Below are 20941 nucleotides of genomic sequence, written 5' to 3' on the forward strand. Positions count from 1 at the left end.
TAAGGCTAAGATGGACTTGAGATAGTTATCACAAGGGAATGCTGTGTGTTTTTACTAAAATGAATGTTGGACTTCCCCTATTAGTGATTTGACCCGACGTCTCATATATGGTGAGGACATATGATATAGTTTTCACTACTTTGTTGGTGGCATGACAACAAATGATTAGATCGTCAGCAAAGATTAGATGGTTGGCTAGAGTTGAATTCTTGCTAATTTTGACTCCCTTCATGTTCCTTTGTTGTTCTTCCCTAAGAAGATCTAGAAAAACATTCAGAGCCGATAATGAAGGGGAAAGGGGATCACCTTACCTCAACACTCGTAAAAGATAGTCATTGCAGAAGAAGCTTTTGATGGTAGCAAAGACATCATCTTTCAATATGCCCAATAATGCTCATAGAAAAACACAATGACACCATCTAAATCAGGGGCCGTTGCTAAACCCATTTTGCTTAGAGTGTCTTTTATCTCTTCCTCAATTGAGACATTTCATAGACGAGAGTTATTCTACTCCATCATTATTTAAGAGAAAAGACCATCCAGATCATCAAGTATCAGGGTTAGAAGGATTGAAAAAGATAGGTAAAGTTTGGAGTGAATAAATCAACTATTTCCTTGCGACCGTCAAATCCAATTTCTGACAAAAAATTTGTAAAAGCAAGTTTGCAAATAATTTTTTTTTTTAAATTAGGAATAGCCAACCTTCTAGGTATTTGTGTTGGGCCCAAATATTATGCTTTAAAAACTAGGGAATATTGGGTTGGAGTCATCAGATTAGGAGATTTTTTCTTTGAATTATTCGAGATGCACTTGCAAAACGTTTCTTATCAAGGACATACACTCCTGAGATTAGTTAGGACACTATTTCCAGACACCCAGTACCAATAAAAAAACTAGGAAATATTAGGCTCACAAGTCTTGCCATCATTAAATACAAGATCATTTGAATGAAATTTTGCCATCATTTGTGTTAAAGTCGTGTTTCATACACCTATGGGTCAAGTTCAAGCAACTCAGGTCTTCCGAACTAGGCCTGTGAAATTAGAAAAGAAGGCAACCAGGAGAAGGTGGCCTTGGGGCTGGGGAGTTTCCGATGCCAAAGTTAGTAACGTCTTTCGAAAGTTTGTAAATAAGTGAGAGAGACTAGGGATCAGAGAGTTTTTCTCATACTTGGAAGTTGTTATTTATACCGGCAGTCTGGGGGGATAGATCGTGTCTATCCCCATGGAGTCTTTGTCGTTCGTACTATTCCTTTTGTCAGAGTCCTTTAACGCGGCGTGCCTCTGTGACGGCGTCATTAATATGATGTGTAGCTCAGATAGTGGTGCCATTAATGCAGCGTGGTTTCTCGATTTGTCTTTCCTCACTAGTGTCCTTGGTGACTGATCGATGTCTCCATGTCAGAGGATTGAGGGTCCCCCTTACTTTCCGCTTGTTACATGGACAGGCACTCAAGGGTTGGGCGCTGTTCGAGGGGTTTTCAAGACGGTAAGTCCCATCCCCCTGCAGTATGTTCCCTCAAGGAGGTTGTGTCCAAAAAGGGGGGTCTGCCCGTGGGCCGGGCTGAAGATTCTATTCATTTTGGGCTAGACCATCATTTCTTATTCCCTTAGTTGCCCTTCTCAGGCCGACTAAGACAGAGGGGCAAAAGCCCCTTATGTTACCCCGCTAATTCTAATTAGACTCGTACAGTGAGAATTATTTTTTAATCTTAAACTTGCCTTGACTTCCAGATCGAGGTCCCTCTGCTGACGTGTGCACGACTTTGAAGTTTGAGGTGGTTCCTCTCTGCTTGGCTATCCCAATACCATTTCCCTTCCCACTTTTGTTGGCATGTTTCTCGAAAAATTTGAAGGCATCGTTTCAGTTGTATTAGTATCAAGAGCATCAAGTGACTCTTTGCCTTCACTTCGCTTCGTGGTGCTTATTTTCTGAGATTTGAAGCGTCTCATACCTCTTCCTTCTGCCATGGGTTGTGGGAGATTAACTGCTGCCTTCCTCCTATATAAAAGTGATTGGATTATGGTCTTATCTCTTTTCACTGTGTAGTAATCCTCTTGTTATCCTTATTCTCCTAACTCGCCCTCCTTTCCACTTATACTCATTTCTCCTTTATCTGCTACATTCTACTTCTTTGTCAATGGCCCCTGAGAAATCCACCCAACCCACGGCTTTCGGTGGGGGAGACGCTCTAGAGGTTGGTGATGCGAGGAAATCTTTCGGGGCAACGCTTGGCATTCAAACGTCAAGCGACGATGCTGGCATCTCTGGCCCTCACTTACAAGGTGCTGAAATCAGTGACCTTCAAGGTCCCTAATCCACACGAAGGTGTCATCGATGCTGAGGGTCACTATTCCTGAGTTGCCCTTTTTCCTTCAATGTTTTCGTGCGGCTTAAGGCTCCCTTCCCCCCGCCTCGTCCGCGATTTGCTAGATCACCTTGGTCTAGCCTTGTCCCAACTTCACTCAAATACCTGGAGGCTCCTAATTTGCTGTAGTATCATTTGGCAACGAGCCCTGCTGGAGTCGGACTTAGAGCAGGCTGACCTCACTGGCCATGAGTTCCTCCTCACTCACAAGGTGTTGCGGCAGAAAGGGAACATTTACAACTTAAGGGCGATCCACACTCTTATCAACCAGGAGTCGCGATATCGCAAGGTGAAGGACTAGTCTCCAAAGCTCTTTTTCATTTTTGGCCATGGATGGGAGTTCCTGGTGGGTCAAGTGAATCATTGTGAGTTACCGATTTAAACTGATTGGGGAAGGGTTCTGAAAGATAAGGCGGTGCGTCCAACTGCTACCCCTACAGAGTCGCAACGTATCACTATCGTTGGGGAGTGGATGAAGAAGAACCCCAACAATGTCTTCTTGGAAGCCCTTCTTTCCAAGGAGAGCCTGAGAGTTTCTTTACCTCCCCTCAGTCATGTTCCTTTTGACGACAGGGTGACTCTTGCCTGACCTCGAGTCACTCTTGCTCGAAAGCACCCCTTGGATCCTTCTCCATTGGGCAAGGGGAAGAGACCTCACTTGGAGGAGGCTGGGGTTAACTGCGGGCCTCTTTCTGGATCCCTGATTCCTGAAGGGCGGGTGTCGACTACGTCTAAGGACCATCACCCCGTCGTCTTAGTGACTCCGGTGGAAGCATCCCATTATACTGTTGGCATGGAGGTGCCGGTGGAATCTTTCCCTTTGGAGCCCTTGGACCCATTAGAGAGAGGCCTTTGGGTGGAAACTGATGACCTTGACGCCCTACTCCGTAGAGTCTTGGGAGTCAAGATTCCTCAGCTGGCCGTCATGGTGAAACGTCCTCCAAGGGTCTCCTCCCCTTCTTCTGCTCGTTTTGCTGTAGGTAGTCGCTCCTTTGAAGGCGGGGTCAAGGCTTGCTCTCGGGGCCTTGGCTCCACGGGACCACATTCTGCAATGTCTTGACCTGCTGCCGTGGGACTGGACGATCCAATTTCTGTGGCAGGTGGGGAGGAGCTCGAGTCGCTTTGAGGTTTGGACTCTGCTACTAAGAGGTCAGTGATTGCTACTTCTAGCAATCATGTCGAGGAGGCAGAGCACCAAGAGAAAGGTGGTCTCATTCTGGATGTTGTAGTCAGTGCAGGTTCGGAGGGTCTTTATAGAGATCCATCTTTCTAGGTGGGAACAAGTTCTGAAGAGGTTGTCGACAGAGCTCATGGGACCAAGGTGGCCGCACAAGTGTCTGATGCAGAGGGTTCGGTGGAAGTTATCCCCCCTTGGCCTGACTGGAAATGGGGGGTGATGCGCGGAAGCCATCAACCAGGTCGCCAAGTATTTGTTTGGCTTCTTCCTAGAGGTTCGGCGACTTCTTTTTTCATCTTTTTCCTTTTTGTCGCTGTTTTCTAGATACCCTGACTGACTGTCCCATGTCGACCTCTCTTGTTGTCAATGTTCCTCTCATCTAGCAGCCTTATTGCAGATAGCCAGAAGGCCGTTAAGCAGGAAAACAAAGACATCCGTGTGATGACCCAGACTACCATTCAGTGCGCTCGTGGTGAGAGGGATGAGAAGGAGTGGCTAGAGCAAGAGCTAAGGAGGGTACGACTTGCCTTGGAGGAGGGGAGCAAGAAAATCAAGAAGCTTAATCGCTGTTGGAAGAAGCTAAAAAATAAAGCGAGGGAAGACGCCCAGCGGATGGAGGGACTTGTCACAGATCTCCAGGGTGACCAATCCCGAGTGCAAGAGGTCGCCTCCCTCCTGGACAGTGTTGGGCTGCTTGCCTTTACGATGTTTCCTTTTTGGCTATTTGCTCTTCTCCTATGTTTCCTTGTTCTTGTTCTTTTTCTTTTTTTTTTATTTTTTTTTTATGGTGGCCTGGGGAGTTTTGTCACAGAAAATTACGAACTTGGCTTTAGGCGGGGGGATGGTCGTCATACTTACAGTCCACCCCGCCACCGCCTAACCTATTCCTAACGGCCCCGTTGGCCGACCGCTCTTCCGCTTGTGTTGTCTTCATTCACCCTTGTTAGGTAGTTGTCCCTTTGGGGCCTTTGGCGATATTGTGTGACTAGGCCAATGTCTCTCAACTTCTCCTTTACTCCGATTTCCACCTTATTGTCATCTATCTCTTGGATGTACTTTACCTCGCCTAGTCCCTCTATTCTTCCTCTTTGAGTTGTTGTACTTTATTTTGGCATGTAACTGAAAGAGAAGAAGAGAAGTGTTGTTAGTCTTCGTTGGCCTTCGTCCATTACCATCGGCTTGGGGGGATGGAAATCCCACCTAAGAGTTAAGCCACACCTAAGAGCCTCCAGTTGCCTCTTCTGGGGAGAGGCCGGGAAGCATTTTGCTAACCCGCCCCCTCCCTCGAGTTGTACCATGGCCGCGGAGTTGAATATAAATAGACCAAGCTACATTTTGTTACACCAGGTGCCAATGTAGGTTATTCAGGTAGCCGTGGGGCTGATTTTGCTCTCCGACGTGGGGAGACAATGCTGCCTCTGGCTCGACCCATCTCCTCAGTCTGCAGGGAGGTAGGATGCCGGGCAATTTAGAACTAGACCCGATTCCGTCCATTGGCATTGTGCATTTAATCCCTAATTTGAAGATAAAAATGTCATCATAATTTCATCCTTAGCTTCGTAGGAGTTAGACTTCACAAACCTGGGCCCTCTGGCCTATGACGTGATTTGCCTGCCGCTTTTGTCTGGTTGTTGATGTTTGCGTTCCTTGGTGAAGTATTCAAGGGGTTGAAGGACCTGGCCCACTCTCTACAGGGGAGAGGTCAAGATACCTTATGTCAACCTGCCCCTTTAACCCCCGAGGAGGTAATTTCTATGGGTGGCCGTGGGGTTGGCTCGTTCTTTATTGTGATGGGAGTCAGGGTAAGTGTTTGGGCAACCGAAAGGCTCTCCTCCCCTGGAGGGTTCGAGCGGCCTCCAACTCAACTTGTCCCTGCTATCTTGCCGGGAGGTAATTCGTTCGGGCAGCTTGAGACTGAACCCGCTCCCGCTCGTTGACATTGTGTAGCCCCTTGCTTCGACATTTCATCTTTGGAGACTTTGTTCATGTAGGGTAGTCGAAAGACTAGACCCGCACTCCATCAGGGAGAGGTCGGGATGCCTCAAGTCAAACCTACCTCTTTGATTCCCTGAGGAGGTAACTTCTTTGGACGGTCGTTGGGCCGATCCGCTCTTTCACTTTGTTAGAAGTTGAGGTAAATGTCCGGGCAGCCAAAAGGCTGGACTTGCTGTCCTCGACTGGAGGGTCTAAGCGGCCTCCGACTAAACTCGTCCCTGCTACCTTGCCGGAAGGTAATTTGTCTCGACAGTTTGAGACTGAACTCGCTCTCGCTCATTGACATCGTAGGGAAATGTAAGATTTGGGTCAAGCTAGCGCTCAACTCTCTCTTCGTTTGCAGTAGAGGTCGGGTAAGTATTTGGACCGCTTAAGGGGCTGGATCTGCACTTCTTCATGGGAGGGGTAGAGTAGCCTTTGGCATGACTCATCCCTCTTGATTCTTGCAGGGAGGTAATTTTTCGGGCAGTTTGAAACTGAACTAGCTCCCGCCTGTTGACCCTTACGAGAAAGGTAAGTCTTTGTCTTTGGGCAGCTAAGGACTGGGCCGCACTCCGCTGTGGGAGAGATAAAGCAGCCTTAGGCATTACACTCATCACTTTGGTACCCAGCGGAGGAGGTAAGTTCGGACAGCGATATAGTAGGTCCGCTCTTCGCCATAATAGGGGTCAGGGTAAGTTGTTCGGCTCGCCGAGGGGGCATGACCCTCTCTCCATCGCGAGAGGGCTAGAACAACTTTCAACCTAGTTCTCCCCTTTGATCCCGCGAGAGGTACGCTGTTACGATAGTTTGAGACTGGACCCGCTCCCACTCCTTGATATCATAGGAAATGTAAGTGTTGGGTTAGGCTAGCGCTAAGCCCACTCTTCGTTGCAGTGGAGGTCAAGGTAAGTTTTTTGGACCATCGGGGGGCAGGACCTGCTCTCCAACACAAGAGGGGTAGAGCAGTCTTCAACCTAGCTCTCCCCTTAATCTCGTAGGAGGTAAGTTGTTCTAACAGTTTTAGACTGGACCCACTCCCGCCCGTTGACATAGCAGGGAAGGTAGGCATTGATTTGGCAATGATTTTGTCGTTGTAGATTATGTTAATTGTAGATCGCCTTGTCGGTGTTTTGTCGTTAACATGAAAGTTTGAAGTAGATGTATTTCATTGTCCTGGAAAATCATTTCTTTTATTTAATAACAAGAATTCACAGTATTTAAATAATGCATTACAAAATAAGGGAAAATGGAGCCTAGAGCCGGGGAGCTCTCGCCCGTTCTGCCTCTACTTCTGGGATCATGCACCTCCCTGCTCCCCTCGAGTCCGGCAAGGCGAGTCGTACACTAAGGTCTGCCAGGGATTTTTAAGCAGTGCATGACTTACTCCCGCCTGTTGGTGTCGTCCAGGGTAACCCCATTATACTTCTGCTTCAGTTCCTGAACGTAGAATTCTCTCGCCAGAACCTATTTGCCTCGAATTCCCCCACTCCAAGAGGAGTCAAAAACTCCATCTTGAGGTGGGAGGTCGATGTGACAGCCCGCAAGTTGTTGAGGGTGGGCCTCCCGATAATGGCGTTGTAGGACGACTGGGTTCTCACCATTAAGAAGTCGACCATAATTGAGGTAGTGCAGGAGGTGCTGCCTGCAAGGACCGACAACATGATGGTTCCCACAAGATGAACCATATCCCCAGAGAAGTCCTTTAGTGACATGGGGGCTGGATGCAACCAAGCAGCATTTATTCCCATTCAAGTGAAGGCTTCCCTAAACAGGATGTCCACGGAGCTCCCATTGTCAATGAGGACTCTGCATGTGGTAAAGTTGGTGACCAATATGGTCACCACCAGCGCATCATCATGGGGCCTTCTTCATCTACCTCCCCAAAGGAAATAACCGAAGTTGGCTCGCACCCCCGCGGTGGTGAGCGGGGGCGATCTTGATGTGGCCCTCGTGCTGGTGGTCGTTGCTTAGGGCTTTTCTCCCTTCTTCGTTAGTTGACTCGATCTGTGCTCCTTTCCCTCGACCTTCCCCTCCTTTCCTACTCCAATCTTGGAGTGTGGGGATAGCATTGCCTCGTTCGTAATGCATGGTCCCTCCCCCTTGTTGGGAGAAGCAGTCTTCGATGTTGTGTGAGGTGGACTTGTGGTATGTGCAGTAGCGGTAGACAATGCCTCAATCATCGTCTTCGCGGGTGGCGAAGGTGTTAGCCTTGTGGATGGTGAAAGCGGGTCGGTCAAAGCGAGGTCCCGACCCCCTTGTCTGAGCTTCCTCCCTTCTCTTGTCGTGGGAGCTCTTCTCCGACTTCTCTTGGACTTTAGCCTTAGCTGGGGCCCTTGCCTTCCTATCCGCTCTCTCCAGCTCCTTCTTCCTTAGCTCCGTTAGGGCCCGAAAAGTGTCTTCAATGTTGATGAAGTTATTAGCCTAGTCCATAAACTCTCGCAACGTCACGAGAGTCCGTCTTGCCAACTCGGCCATGACTTGGGATCGTGGCCAGACCCCTCCCAGAAGCACTACCAGAGTTATCTTCTTGTCCTAGTCATTGGTGGTCATGCGCTCCTTGTTGAACTGGGACAAATATGTCTTTAGGCTTTCTTCCTCTCCCTCCTTGATGGTAACGAGCTACTTTGCTAGGCATCACGTTCGTCATGTTTCATACGCCTTTGGGCCAGGTTCCAGCAACTCAGGTCTTCTAAACTGGGCCTGCGAAAATAGTTGAGCCAGCTCACCAAAACTGCCTATAGAGCCGGGTGCCAAAGACCCGAACCATACTCGTGCTGGCCTCTTTAGGGTCAGCGGGAATGCCTTGCATGCTACCTCCCCTGGGAAACGATGCAATGTCATGTGAGCCCTGAAGGTTTCAAGGTGCTCAAGGGGGTCCCTCCCTCCATCGTACATCTCCATGGTGGGGACCCAAAATTTTGGTGATAAGGGCACAGCCATCACCTCTTTCGTAGGGGTGGGCGAAAATTCTGCCCTCTGTCCGAGCTCCGACAAGGCTCCCACTCCGACAAAGTCAGAGTTTGCAAAATTCAAAGTCAATGTCAGAATCGAAGCCCATGCAAGCTCCAAAATCTAAACTTTGAACTCCGACTAATTTTATTTTTTTAAAAATATGAACAAAACGATTCCCCCCTCACTTCCGCAAGTTTAAGCTTTTGCCCACAACAACTTTCAGCTTTCGCACGAGGAATTTTACCTCCAAATGCCGTCTGTTGTCACCTTCAACCGCCGTCTGTGACTCTGCCATCACCAAAGTAATTGTAAGAATGATTTCTAACTTCCTCCTCCAATAGATTTGTTGTTCCTCTGTGTAATTGTAAAATCTGATTTGTGAAATGTGATTTGTGACTCCCTTTATGAAATGTGTATGATTTATAGTTTATTTCAACTTCTTTGTTGCTTTTATTTAAATGATTTCGATTTTTAGGCTATTAAATTTAAGAATTGAGATATTTAGATTTTGTAAAAATCGAATTTTTTTTCCAGGTGAGGTTCACTCGAGTGGCACTCGAGTGTGGCTCGAGCGAACATCACACAGATTGTTCGATCGAGCCTTCGCTCGAGTGAGGCTTGAGCGAACATCACACAAATTGTTCGCTCGAGTGTGGAGTTCATTTATTTTGTGTTTTATTTATTTTTAAAACCACAAATACAACTAGACACATATATTTTTTTTCTTTTCAATGCGTTTCAAATTTGTAGATAATTATCATAATATTTAAAATGACTGTTGTTTGTTAATTGTTTCAGATTATTTGCTCAAATTATGGATGCTAAACCATCTCATTCTACCCTCAAGTCTCCACAAGAGGATGACGCACAGCCTCTGGCATTAGCAACTGGTACTTCAGGCCATAGACGGTCATCTAAAGCAACTACCTCCTGTGCAAGTAGTTGAGTCTCAATAGATCTAGAAGATGTAGATATGCTTAATGAGAAAGAGGAGAAGTTGATGAATGTTGAGGCAGATCCACCAGCACAACCTAGTAAAAAAAGGTCGTGAACATGAGAACATTTCACCAAAGTTGTGAGAACCCGCAGGCTCAATACCACTATTGTGGTCAACTATGCGGTTGTCATTCGAAGAAGCAAGGCACGTCAGTATTAATAGCACACCTTACGGGCTGCTAGCGGTATAAGATACACAGAGGGTTGTAGCAACTGATTAGACGAAACTAAGTTACAAGACTTCTAAGGCCACTAATGGCATGCAGATTAGAAAGCTATCAATCATTCAATACAATGAGAAGATGTTGAGGGATGTTCTTGCAGAGATGATCATCACTGATGAGATGCCTTTTACCACGGTTGACAAGATAGGCTTCCGCAAATTTGTGAACACTTTAGAGCCACAATTTCCCATGCCTTCACAGTATACTGTAATGCGCGACTGTTTGAAGAGGCATGCCAAGGAGAAGACAACGATGAAGGAAATGTTTGTCGCCACTGGGTAGAGAGTGTCATTTATCACTGATACATGGACCTCGATATAGAATTTGAGTTACATGTGTATCACAGCCCATTTCATTAATAGTGAGTGGACGCTACAGAAACGGATTATTGGGTTCAAAGAAATTTTTTATCACAAGGGTTCATCCATTGGCAAGGAGATGGATGACTATATAAAGGACTGAGGGATTAGAAAAGTACTTTGTATCACGGTTGACAATGCCAAAATCAATGACATTGCCATTGATTGGTTCAAGCGAAATACGATGGTAAAGAATGATATCATTGTCATTTATTCATGTTCAATGTTGTGCTCATATTATAAACCTCATAGTTTCTAAGGGGTTCAAGGAGATTGATGAATCCATTATTAAAGTTCAGAACCTAGTGAGATATGTGAGGGATTCTCCCCAACTGCTCGGCCAGTTTAAGGCAATAGCCGAACGATCCCATCTTTCAGTATGTTGCAACTCGACGTTCCAACTCGATGGAATTCTACATACATGATATTAGATGTAGCGCAGAAGTACCAAACAACGTTCGAGCGAATGGAGGTCGAGGATGGGGGCATAAGATATGCTTTGCTAGAGTCAGTTTGGGAGAGAAGGGGGCTTGGTGTGCCGGACACAGCTAATTGGGCCAATGTATGGTATTTTGTTCAATTTTTTATGTTATTTTATGACATAACTATGTAGATATCTGGGACAAAACATCCTACAACAAACATATATTTCGAGGAGCTATTAGGGCTTTATGACCACTTGCAAGAGAGTTGTGCTAACAGTATGGGTTTGTTGCATGCAATGGCTATAAGGATGAAAATCAAATATAATAAACATTGGGGGGGATGTGGATAAGATAAATAAATTATAATTTGTGGCTGTGATCCTTGACCCTTGATATAAGTTGGCGATTGTAGAAGATTGGATAAGGGACGTCCTTAGTGATGAGGACGTTGAAAAGTTTATTTGATCGCTTAAATCTAATATTGATGATTTATATAACCATTACAACAGCAATGGCCAGTCTTCAACCGAAGGTGGTAGCTCCTCTCACCCAACCGTCTCAAAATCTTCCTGGGATGACACACATGCACAAAGTTCAAATTTATTACGGCTATGACAGTATCCATCAAAACTGTGCATCTAGGAATATTATGCAGTGTAAGTCTGAGGTGGAGTGCTACTTTCTAGAACATGTCAAGACACCTAGTGATACATTCCAGGTATTAACTTAGTAGAAGGTAAATTCTGGCAAGTTTCCAATCCTTTCCCGAATAATCAGAGATGTACTAGTCATTCCTATCACTAAAATTGCCTTTGAGTCAGCGTTTAACACCGGAGGTTGTGTCTTGAATGCTTATCAGAGTTTATTGTCTCCGACCACCATCGAGGCCCTCATTTGCACACAGAACTAGTTAAGTTCAATGTCCATTAGAGTAGATACCGTTGATGCCAAGAGCTACAGGCTTGAATCAAGTAACTTTATGATTTTAAATGATTATTTACATAGTTTTAATGTTTTCATTATTTAATTTATAATTTATATAATTTTGTAGACCTAGCTGTGAATCTCAGACTAATTGTGGATGATTGAGAGTCTGAGACCGACGCACCGTGGGATGTGTGACGCCCCCAAATTCTGCTTGGGATCGGACGAACATTTGAAGCGTCGAGACATGCAACACAAGGTTACTTACCCCCGTTCATGACATATAAGATGCAATGTTCCTAACTGGCATCTAGCATTATGCAATATTCGCAGCAGATAATAATTTTTTTCTTTAGCAATACTATGCACCAAACTGAAATATCTCAAATACTTAAAACATACTTCATACTTAATGACATACTAAACAACTAAGATCACAATAATAGTCCATATGGTTGTAATCAAAAGAGTGTTGGAGATTGAACTCCACATATACAAGGAGTAATATGAGGTAACTACTGTACTACCATCTACGTCGCACCGTCGCTTAGTCGACCGTTTCCAGTTGGTCGATTCTCAGTTCTCCTTCAGATCATATAACAAAATCTATCATTCGGGGGGAATGGTAGTTGGGACTACCACAGTGAGATTTGATTACAAATCTCAGCAAGTTAACAGAAAACTTCCACACAAGTTAATGATGCATGCATGGCAGTAAAAGCATGAATGCATAATCAAATCATAAGTAATCATAGCATAACTTCACATACAACATAACATAACTGGCATAACTTAAACTGAAACTGAAGTTTAGCATGAACGTGACTTGAAACATAACATGGACTTGAAACATAGCATGAACGTGAACTTGAAATATAACATGGATACATACAATTTAGTTCCCTTACTTATCACTCATACACATTAAACTGATAGTAAGTTAAAAGCTAACTTACCTCGATCGCCGCGTTCTACTAGAATAAAGCGCGAAACACGAGGAACTGTAAGAGAGTATTCTAAAAGTTAGAAATTAATTAGTAACAATTAAAAAGTGAAGAGGGACAACTTAGAGTAAAATTACCATTTTATCCTCTACATGTAAAAAAATGATAATTTTACCCCTAACTTAAATATTTCACATCCTAACTCCAAAAATTACCAAAATTTACATTCATGACTTTTAGTAATTAATTTACCCCTAACCTCATGTAAATTTTGCCCTAGACTCAAATAACAACTCAGAAAAATTTAAAACCAATCACAACTATGGAAAACTCACAATGGTCGAAACATACATAGGTCATTTCTCTTTATTTTGGTTGCAATTTCTTCCATCTTCAAAACCTATGATTGAACCAAAATTTTGTAACAAGGATCTTCCTATCCTAAGTTTAAAAATACACTTAAAATATCCATTAAGAAAAGCTAATCATCAATACCAAACTTTTTGTAAAAAGATCCAAACTTTTTAACAAAAAGTAAACTCTTAAATCACAAGTTTTGACCTTAATAAAAACATCTCCAAGAATTCCAAAAAAAATAAATCTTACTTCTAACATATTCATAACATCATCCTAAGATCAACAATGCTTTAAATCATCAACCAAAGTCACCAAAAATCACAAAACAACACTTGGAGTTCATGGTTTTTAAACTTAGTCTAAAACAGAAACTTTTCTCTCCACTAACTTTGACCAAATTCTTGATCCATGGCTTATACACATGTGATCTTCAAACTAAAACATCTCATGGTTTAAAAATGTGTCCTAAAGAAGATCCAACCATCAAATTTAAAATCACATGGCTAAAACTCAATAAAACATGGATCTAACCCAAAAACATCATATCTTAGGCAAAAACCGAAATCCTCTTGCATAGAAAATCATATCTTTAAAACTAATACTAAATATCTTCGAAATAATATCCTAACATGTATATAAGAGGCTTAGGATCATCATATAAAAATATCAAAGCTTTTGGAATAAGATTAAACCACGAAATTTTCAAACTTTCACAAAACCGAAACTGTTTTTCCACTTCCAGTTTTCAAGTTTCTAACTCTAAGAAAATCTATCATCAAAAGCTTTATTCATGCAACAAAACCTCAATGAACATTCATAAACACATGTTAACAACACTCCATAAAATTTTCGGACCAAGATATGTCCATTAGCTTGGTCAAAACTTCCAAAACATAACATACTCTCTAGTTTCACGCCCAGAATGACCTTTCCATGGTTAAAAATACTTTGAGCAATCAAATAAGCATATAATGTGACTAATAAGATATCCATGGAAACTAGACTCAAAAATGAACAACTTATGTGAAGGAATCATCTTGGGAAAATACTTACAAAGGGTCTAAAATGGCCACGCAAAATGTCCCAGAAATCTGCCCGAGAGAGCTCTTTTGGGTTTCTTTGTAAGAACGGGGGAAAATAAGTGATAAAATGGAATGAAAAGTGCCTTGCAAGACTATAGACTCCTGGAAGGGGAAGTTGTGGGCTGGAATGACCCTTGATTGGAGGTGGCTATGCGACATAAAGTGGAGAATAGAGAGGGGCAAAGACTGTCTGCTGCAACTGTGAAAGATGGAGGTTGATGGAGTGGATTTCTCCTTCACATCAAGGCACTATTGGGTGCAGCCAATGGCAGTGGGTGCAGCCAATGGCAGTGGATGGTCTGCCATGTGGGGGAGGAAACTTCTCCTAGAAGCTTTGCCAAGGTGGCCAATTTCGTGGGCCTTGGTGGGCCCTACCAAGTGGGCTTCAATTTGGGGTTTAAAGGGGGTTTGGTTAGGGTTTGAGATGCTATCAAGTCCAAAACCAATTTTTCTTGACCCAATCAAATTTTCAAGGTTTAAAAGGTTGGATAATGATGTCATAACAAGGATTTGATTAATTAATAGTATGTGGAAGTGATTTAATCAAGTGATTAAACACAATGCTAGAAATCGGGTTAAAAAGGGTTTGGAGACCAACTTTAGGGTTTAGGGAAACTGTTTAGGATTTCGGTTTCAACCCAGCTTTTTGGGTTTCAATTGGATTCCAACCATTTAGGGTTTTTCTAGAGTTGAAACCCTCTTTGGTTTGGCACAATTTAGTTGATCAGATGAAACAGAACTTTGCTTAGGTGGCATGATCTCACACCTTGACTTCCTTCATAAATCCATCTAATGGTTCCTCATGGTGCCAAGTGTCTAATACTATTCACTATGTGTGGCTAAGATCTTACCAAGTGTCCAAATAAAACTTCTCCAACCTAATTTGGACATTTCACACTGTGATTTTGAAAACACTATACTGGGTGTGCTTATCAAGGTTACTATTCACGAAAAAAAATCATAATAAACTTAGTACTGAAAAATTCTAAATATTCATATTAAATTATAGTGAAAATCGTTTACTGAAATTCAATCCCGAAGTGCCTCTAAAAATAAATTTCACAATTTTCAACAGACGTTTCGTAAATTATGAAAATAGGCTATTGCGCCATAAAATCCCAAATAATCCACTGAGTCTAAAGACGGAGGCCATAACGCATTCTGACACTTCTAACTACCTCAAATAATTAAACTCATAAATCTAGCACTATAGTGAGTGATAACACTGATTATGATGACAGACTAAAACCTAAGCGATTGGTCGATTCGTAAAAACTTATGGATTTTCACGAGATTCCTAAAGTCAATAGAAATTCCACCAATGAATTTCTAGCGTGCTGTTACAGGATGATTACCATCATGCAAAACTCGTCAAAGTCAGAGGTGGACTTGAGTTCATAATATTACTTGGCGTCTTGGCAGATGGTTTAGAAGTCTATAGTTAAATGACTAAAGAAAAGATAGTGCATCTGATCAATAAAGGTTTAAACTTCATGCAGGAAAATTGGAAATCACTATCGAGTCATCGACTCAAATGTATGGACTGTCCAAGACTGATGCAGGACATTGACCATTGTGGCTATTTCACATTTGAATGAAATCTATAATATTATTCAATATTTTGATGCTGTAAATTTAAATTTATTGCAATTAATAGTTTTAAACATGGGTTAATATTGAGCCAATCGGAGATTCGGAGCCCACTTTCTCAGTAGGACAACTGGGCTTGAGTAGGGCAACTGGGCTTAAAAAGCCTAGTTGCTACTCCGATTGGAGCTCCGAGCTCCGAACTCCGGCTCCGATTGGAGTCGAAGGGTGTTTTGACCTCCACCCCATTCGGAGTTGGAGTTAGAGGTCAAAGGTGGGCACTTCGACTCTTTCGAAGTCAGAGCCCACCCCTACTCCTCTGTGTAAGGTAGACCAGTGCTTATGAGCAGTTGGTCCACTGACGACAATGTGTCCACCTTCCTTGCAATCTCCTCGTACTTTCTGTTGAGATTGCGGAGCTCTTCCTGCATATTCTTCCTTTCCTCCTCCATGTTTGCTCCAACTCCCTTGTTTCGAGACCCCACATGCTCGCTATGGCTGGGCTTCGCCTCCTCATCCTGCCCTCATTAAGGCTTTCTGAGCTCCTCGTTCTCTTTGTGAAGCTTTTGCACCTCGTCGGTCAATTTCGTCACTCAGTCCTCCATAGCTTTCAGCCTTGCTTCCTTGGCTTCCTCTGCATCTCTTCTGAGCTGTTCAGAACAGGTTGTCACAGGTATACGAAGTACACGCAAGATCTATAACGATCCCACAGATGGCACCACTGTTAACGTCATGTTTCGTACACCTTTGGACCATGTTCCAACAACTCAGGTCTTCTGAACTGGCTTATGAAAATGGAGAAGAAGGCAACTAGGAGAGGGTGGCCTTGGGGACTGGGAGTCTCCAATGCCAAAGTTAGTATCTTCTTTTGGAAGTTTATAAATAAGTGAAAGAGTCTAGGGATCAAAAAGCTTTTCTCGTACCTGGAAGTTGCTATTTATACTAGGAGTCAAGGGGAAAGATCGTGTTTGCCCCCATGGAGTCCTTGTCCTTCATACTACTCCTTTTATTAGAGTCTTTTAATGCGACGTGCCTCTGCAACGACATCATTAATATGGCGTGTAACTCGAGTAGTTGTGCCATTAATGCGGCTTAGTTCCCAGGTTTGCCTTACCCCGTTGAAGTCCTTGGTGGTCTGTCGATGTCTTCATGTTAGAGGATCGAGAGTCCCCCTTGCTTCCCGCCCGTTATATGGATAGACACTCAAGGGATGGGCACTGTTCGAGGGGTCTTCAGGTCGGCAAGTCCTATCTCCCTACAGTACGTTCCCTCGAGGAGGTTGTGTCCAAAAGGGGGGTGGGGTCTACCTGTGGGCACCAAAGATTCTATTCGTTTTGGACTGTACCTTCATTTCTTATTTCTTTAATTGTCATTCTCAGACCCGCTAAGACAGAGTGAGAAAAGTCCCTTACAATATGTCCTTACAAGGAGTTTACATTCATTCGATATTTATTTAATCGGACGAACTTGCTCTAATTGATGAAAACTTTCGCCTTCAAAATTGTTTTTTGGTGCCGGTTTATGTACATTGTCGTTACCAAAGAATTTTGTTAAAACGACTTTTCGACCCAAAAGAAAACTTGTGTGGTTTTGAAAACGACGACGTTTACAAAAACCCTCTTTTACCCTGCCACAATTTCGTCTCTCACTGGTCACTCCTCCAACTTCCTTCCCCATCATCACTCACGCAGAGAGCTGAGTTTCCATTTCCACCATCACAAGATGGGAACCCTTGGAAAAGCAATATACACTGTCGGATTCTGGATTCGAGAGACCGGCCAGGCCATTGATCGTCTCGGCTCCCGCCTCCAAGGCAACTACTACTTCCAAGAGCAACGTAAAAGTCCCAACCATTTCCTCCTTCTAAACCTAGATCTCTTGTTTTACCAAATCTGTAACTCGAAATTTATATAAATTTTCGTTTTCGTTTTCCTATAATTTAGATCGATTCTGTGAAATGCTACCGTCTGCTTGGGTCTGAAATACGATTTGGCCTGCTTAGATCACTGTTTGTTTCAGCTCAATTAGATGTTTTGCTGCTACGGAAAGTGTTTAAGTGTTTGAACTTTTTTTCCACCCATAACGCGTTGACGGAATGTTTCAATTGTCAATGAGCTGGATTTTCTTTTGGAAATGATGATTTGAAAGCGAGCGGAAAATATTGTGAAATAGATTAGGGAATTTGGCGAGCACTGTCTTTTTAATAATTACGCTTTTATATCCTTATTAACCGGTTCTTGTTTTCTTGTATGCTTTAAATATGCATAGAGTGATTATTGTTCTTACTTGCTTTGCTGAGATTTGTGTAAATGTGGCTGCACTGTTTTGCTTGATTTCTGCCATACAACAAAGTATTTATTCAAATAATTTTGTAGTGTCTCGGCATCGAACTCTTATGAACATATTTGATAAAGCTCCTGCTGTTGATAAGGATGCATTTGTTGCCCCAAGTGCCTCTATCATTGGGGATGTTCAAGTTGGAAGAGGATCATCTATTTGGTATGGATGTGTCCTGAGAGGTAAGATTCTTTTGCTGTGATGTATGCAGATTCTTAAACTATGAAATTGGACTTTCCTTATTTAATTTTTTTAAAGACTCCTTTTTCATGTCAATTTATCAAATCTCTGTTTTCAATTTTTTTTGGGGAAGGGGGTGGGTTCGGTTGATAACCTGAATTTGGAATTCGTTTACCTTGCTAATATAAGGCATTATGCAAGGCTGAGGCACCGCATGATTGTTTGACTATGTAAATATTTTGTTTATATTGCCACCCGAGTATTTTCTCTTTCAAATATGTATGCATGCACAAGAAATAAGTCGTGAATGAATTCATACAAAATTGATTCCATTTGAACAATTAAATGAGGTGTCTGGATGCCTTGCCCATATTCTAAAGGATTCATGCCTATTGAAGTTGATGGTTGTTCAAATCAGCAGCCTTCTACCCTTCACAAAACCAATTATGGGAAAGTTACAAGTTTCTTTTTCAAGTTTCATTGTTTAGCTACATTTGAGCTTCTTCTTTTTTTTTTTTTTTTTTTAATTTGGTAATAATTGTGGAAAACATTTTTGAATGTAGGTGATGTCAACAGCATCAGTGTTGGTTCTGGAACTAACATACAAGATAACTCCCTTGTGCATGTGGCAAAGTCTAACCTAAGTGGAAAGGTCTTACCTACTATTATTGGGGATAATGTTACTGTAGGTGAGTAATTTGGTGATGATTATATGCATTGCGTGAAATTGCTTAACATGGTGTTGGTTCCATTCTTTAATGGATTAATTTGGAAATTGGAACTGGGCAGGTCATAGTGCTGTTATCCATGGCTGTACTGTTGAAGATGAGGCCTTTGTTGGTATGGGAGCAACACTCCTTGATGGTGTTGTTGTTGAGAAACATGGTATGGTTGCTGCTGGAGCCCTTGTGAGACAGAATACAAGGATCCCGGCTGGTGAGGTCTGTCTGCAGATGCTCTTATCTCTTTTGAATCTATTTATTTATTTTAAGGAGTTACATGTCTTATTTACATGAAGTATCTTAGAGGGACCCATGTTGTTCAAAAAATGAATAGTGAAGTCTCAACAATGGCCTCATTCTTGATTAAGAGAGACAAATAATTGCTCTAGTTGGTGACTATGGAATAATCACCATAATAATGTTGTAGATATAGCATTACATTGAGAAGGTGATACTGGCCTTGTCCCTGTTCAAATTTCACATGGCTGATTCATTTGATGGTATCAAATATTGGAGAGGTGTGTTGAGAATTTTTTAACTTCTGTTAGATCTCAAATTGGCCAATGATTAGGAGGAAAAAGGATTCTTAATCCTTCAATTCCTTTTAGTGCTCTCTCTTTCTCTCTCTACTTTGGTTATCAACCCATTTCACATGGGGGGAAATTTCTAGTGTGTTAACTCTCATCACTTTTGAACAAAAGTATTCTGTTTTTGCCTTCAGTCAGAAAATTCATCCTGAATGATTCCTTTTTTTAGGAATTTGGTAGAGCTGGATTTGATATGTAATGCAGTAAGGCCAATTTAGTCCTTTCTGATGTGTGATCTATTAACATCTCCCATAAATTGCATTAGGAACAGATGTTCACCTCTAACAAATTATTAGTGAATGTGTACTTGGGCTATGCCTTTTACTACCAATAAAGTTTTACTTTTACTTTTACAAAATAATAATTCAAATAACGAATCACAGGTATGGGGAGGAAACCCAGCACGATTCCTGAGAAAGCTCACTGATGAAGAGATAGCCTTTATATCCCAGTCAGCCACCAACTATACAAACCTGGCACAGGTTCATGCAGCCGAGAATGCAAAACCATTTGATGAGATCGAGTTTGAGAAGCTTCTCCGCAAGAAGTTTGCTCGTCGGGATGAGGAGTATGACTCGATGCTGGGTGTCGTTCGTGAAACTCCCCCTGAACTTATTCTTCCAGATAACATTCTACCAGATAAAGCAACAAAGGATTCTCAAAAATGAGGATTTTTAGGCAGTTTTATTTTTTCAGTTCAGATCTTGATATTGGACCAAGGAATATTTGTTGTTATGAGCAAAAACATGGAAAAGGGATTCTTTTCTTCAAAATAATACCAGACGTGTTAGGGAAGAATTATTGTTTCTTTCTAGCTCCTGTCTATTATTCCTGCAATCCTTTTCTTTTCTTTTTTTGTATAATTCTATTTTATGCTTCAGATGGTACTGATGCTAGAAGCAGCATGCGTGTTGACGCTTTTTGTTCCTTGTGTTAAAGGTACTCGTGGCTGTTCTGATTATGCTTTATTAATCTGTATAGAGTCAAGTCATTCTTGTCCGTGATTTCAGAATAGTCTCCTTGAAGTCAAGTAATTGGCAGTAGTCATGATTATGACCTTTGCATTTGTTGTTACCCTGAGTAGTTTTGCATATGACTTTTGCAAACTCTAATTGGAGTTAGATTGTGTTTTGAAAGGTTATATGCTAAAGAAAAAATATATTTGCAAGTCAGATTATGAATACATCAAATGCAGAAGCCTGTCACATCAAGTAGTGTAAAAAAATATTTGTTTGTCTTTCTTCTTATAACTATGATGGATCTTATAGTAGTGTACTTACACATCAGACTTGTTAGTAACAAAGACTACATACTAAATAATAGTAGTTGAGATTGATTCAAACTTGGCCACCTATAATGAATGGCCCAGGTTTTGAGAATCAATTGTTACTAAGATTGTTATAAGAGGAATGCTATAAACCATACTATTATTTTACTCTCATCCCACTTTTATAAATATGGCACTTTCCATCACCTTTGGAGGTTATCTTAATTTAATTGTTGATGAGCAATGTCACCTCATCATAGTAGGATTAAGAGTTGAATGGTGATGTAGTTTGCAGAATTTTCCTTGTTTTAATAGGTGATTGTTTGGAAAGTTGTTTACATATGTGTATAGCAGAAGCTGTTGGAAGTGTTAAATTGAAATTGTGAGACATATTATACACACCATATGACTTTGGGATGTTAGTGCAATCACAATCACAATTGAGAACATGAGCCTGAACTGCTACTTAATTTGGC

At 42.1% G+C, this 20941-nt stretch overlaps 1 protein-coding gene across 1 annotated transcript; it reads left to right on the forward strand.

Annotated features, from left to right (window-relative positions):
* The first annotated feature begins 17001 nt into the window (after window positions 1–17001).
* LOC108982315 (gamma carbonic anhydrase 1, mitochondrial) lies at window positions 17002–20249 on the forward strand. Its single transcript, XM_018953645.2, has 5 exons — window positions 17002–17209; window positions 17748–17891; window positions 18453–18578; window positions 18679–18830; window positions 19582–20249. Exons 1-5 carry the CDS (start codon window positions 17095–17097, stop codon window positions 19864–19866), a joined length of 822 nt encoding a protein of 273 aa, XP_018809190.1. The 5' UTR covers window positions 17002–17094; the 3' UTR covers window positions 19867–20249.
* The last annotated feature ends 692 nt before the right edge of the window (window positions 20250–20941 follow it).

Source organism: Juglans regia, chromosome 6 (genome assembly GCF_001411555.2).
Source record: "Juglans regia cultivar Chandler chromosome 6, Walnut 2.0, whole genome shotgun sequence".
Lineage (NCBI taxonomy): Eukaryota > Viridiplantae > Streptophyta > Magnoliopsida > Fagales > Juglandaceae > Juglans > Juglans regia.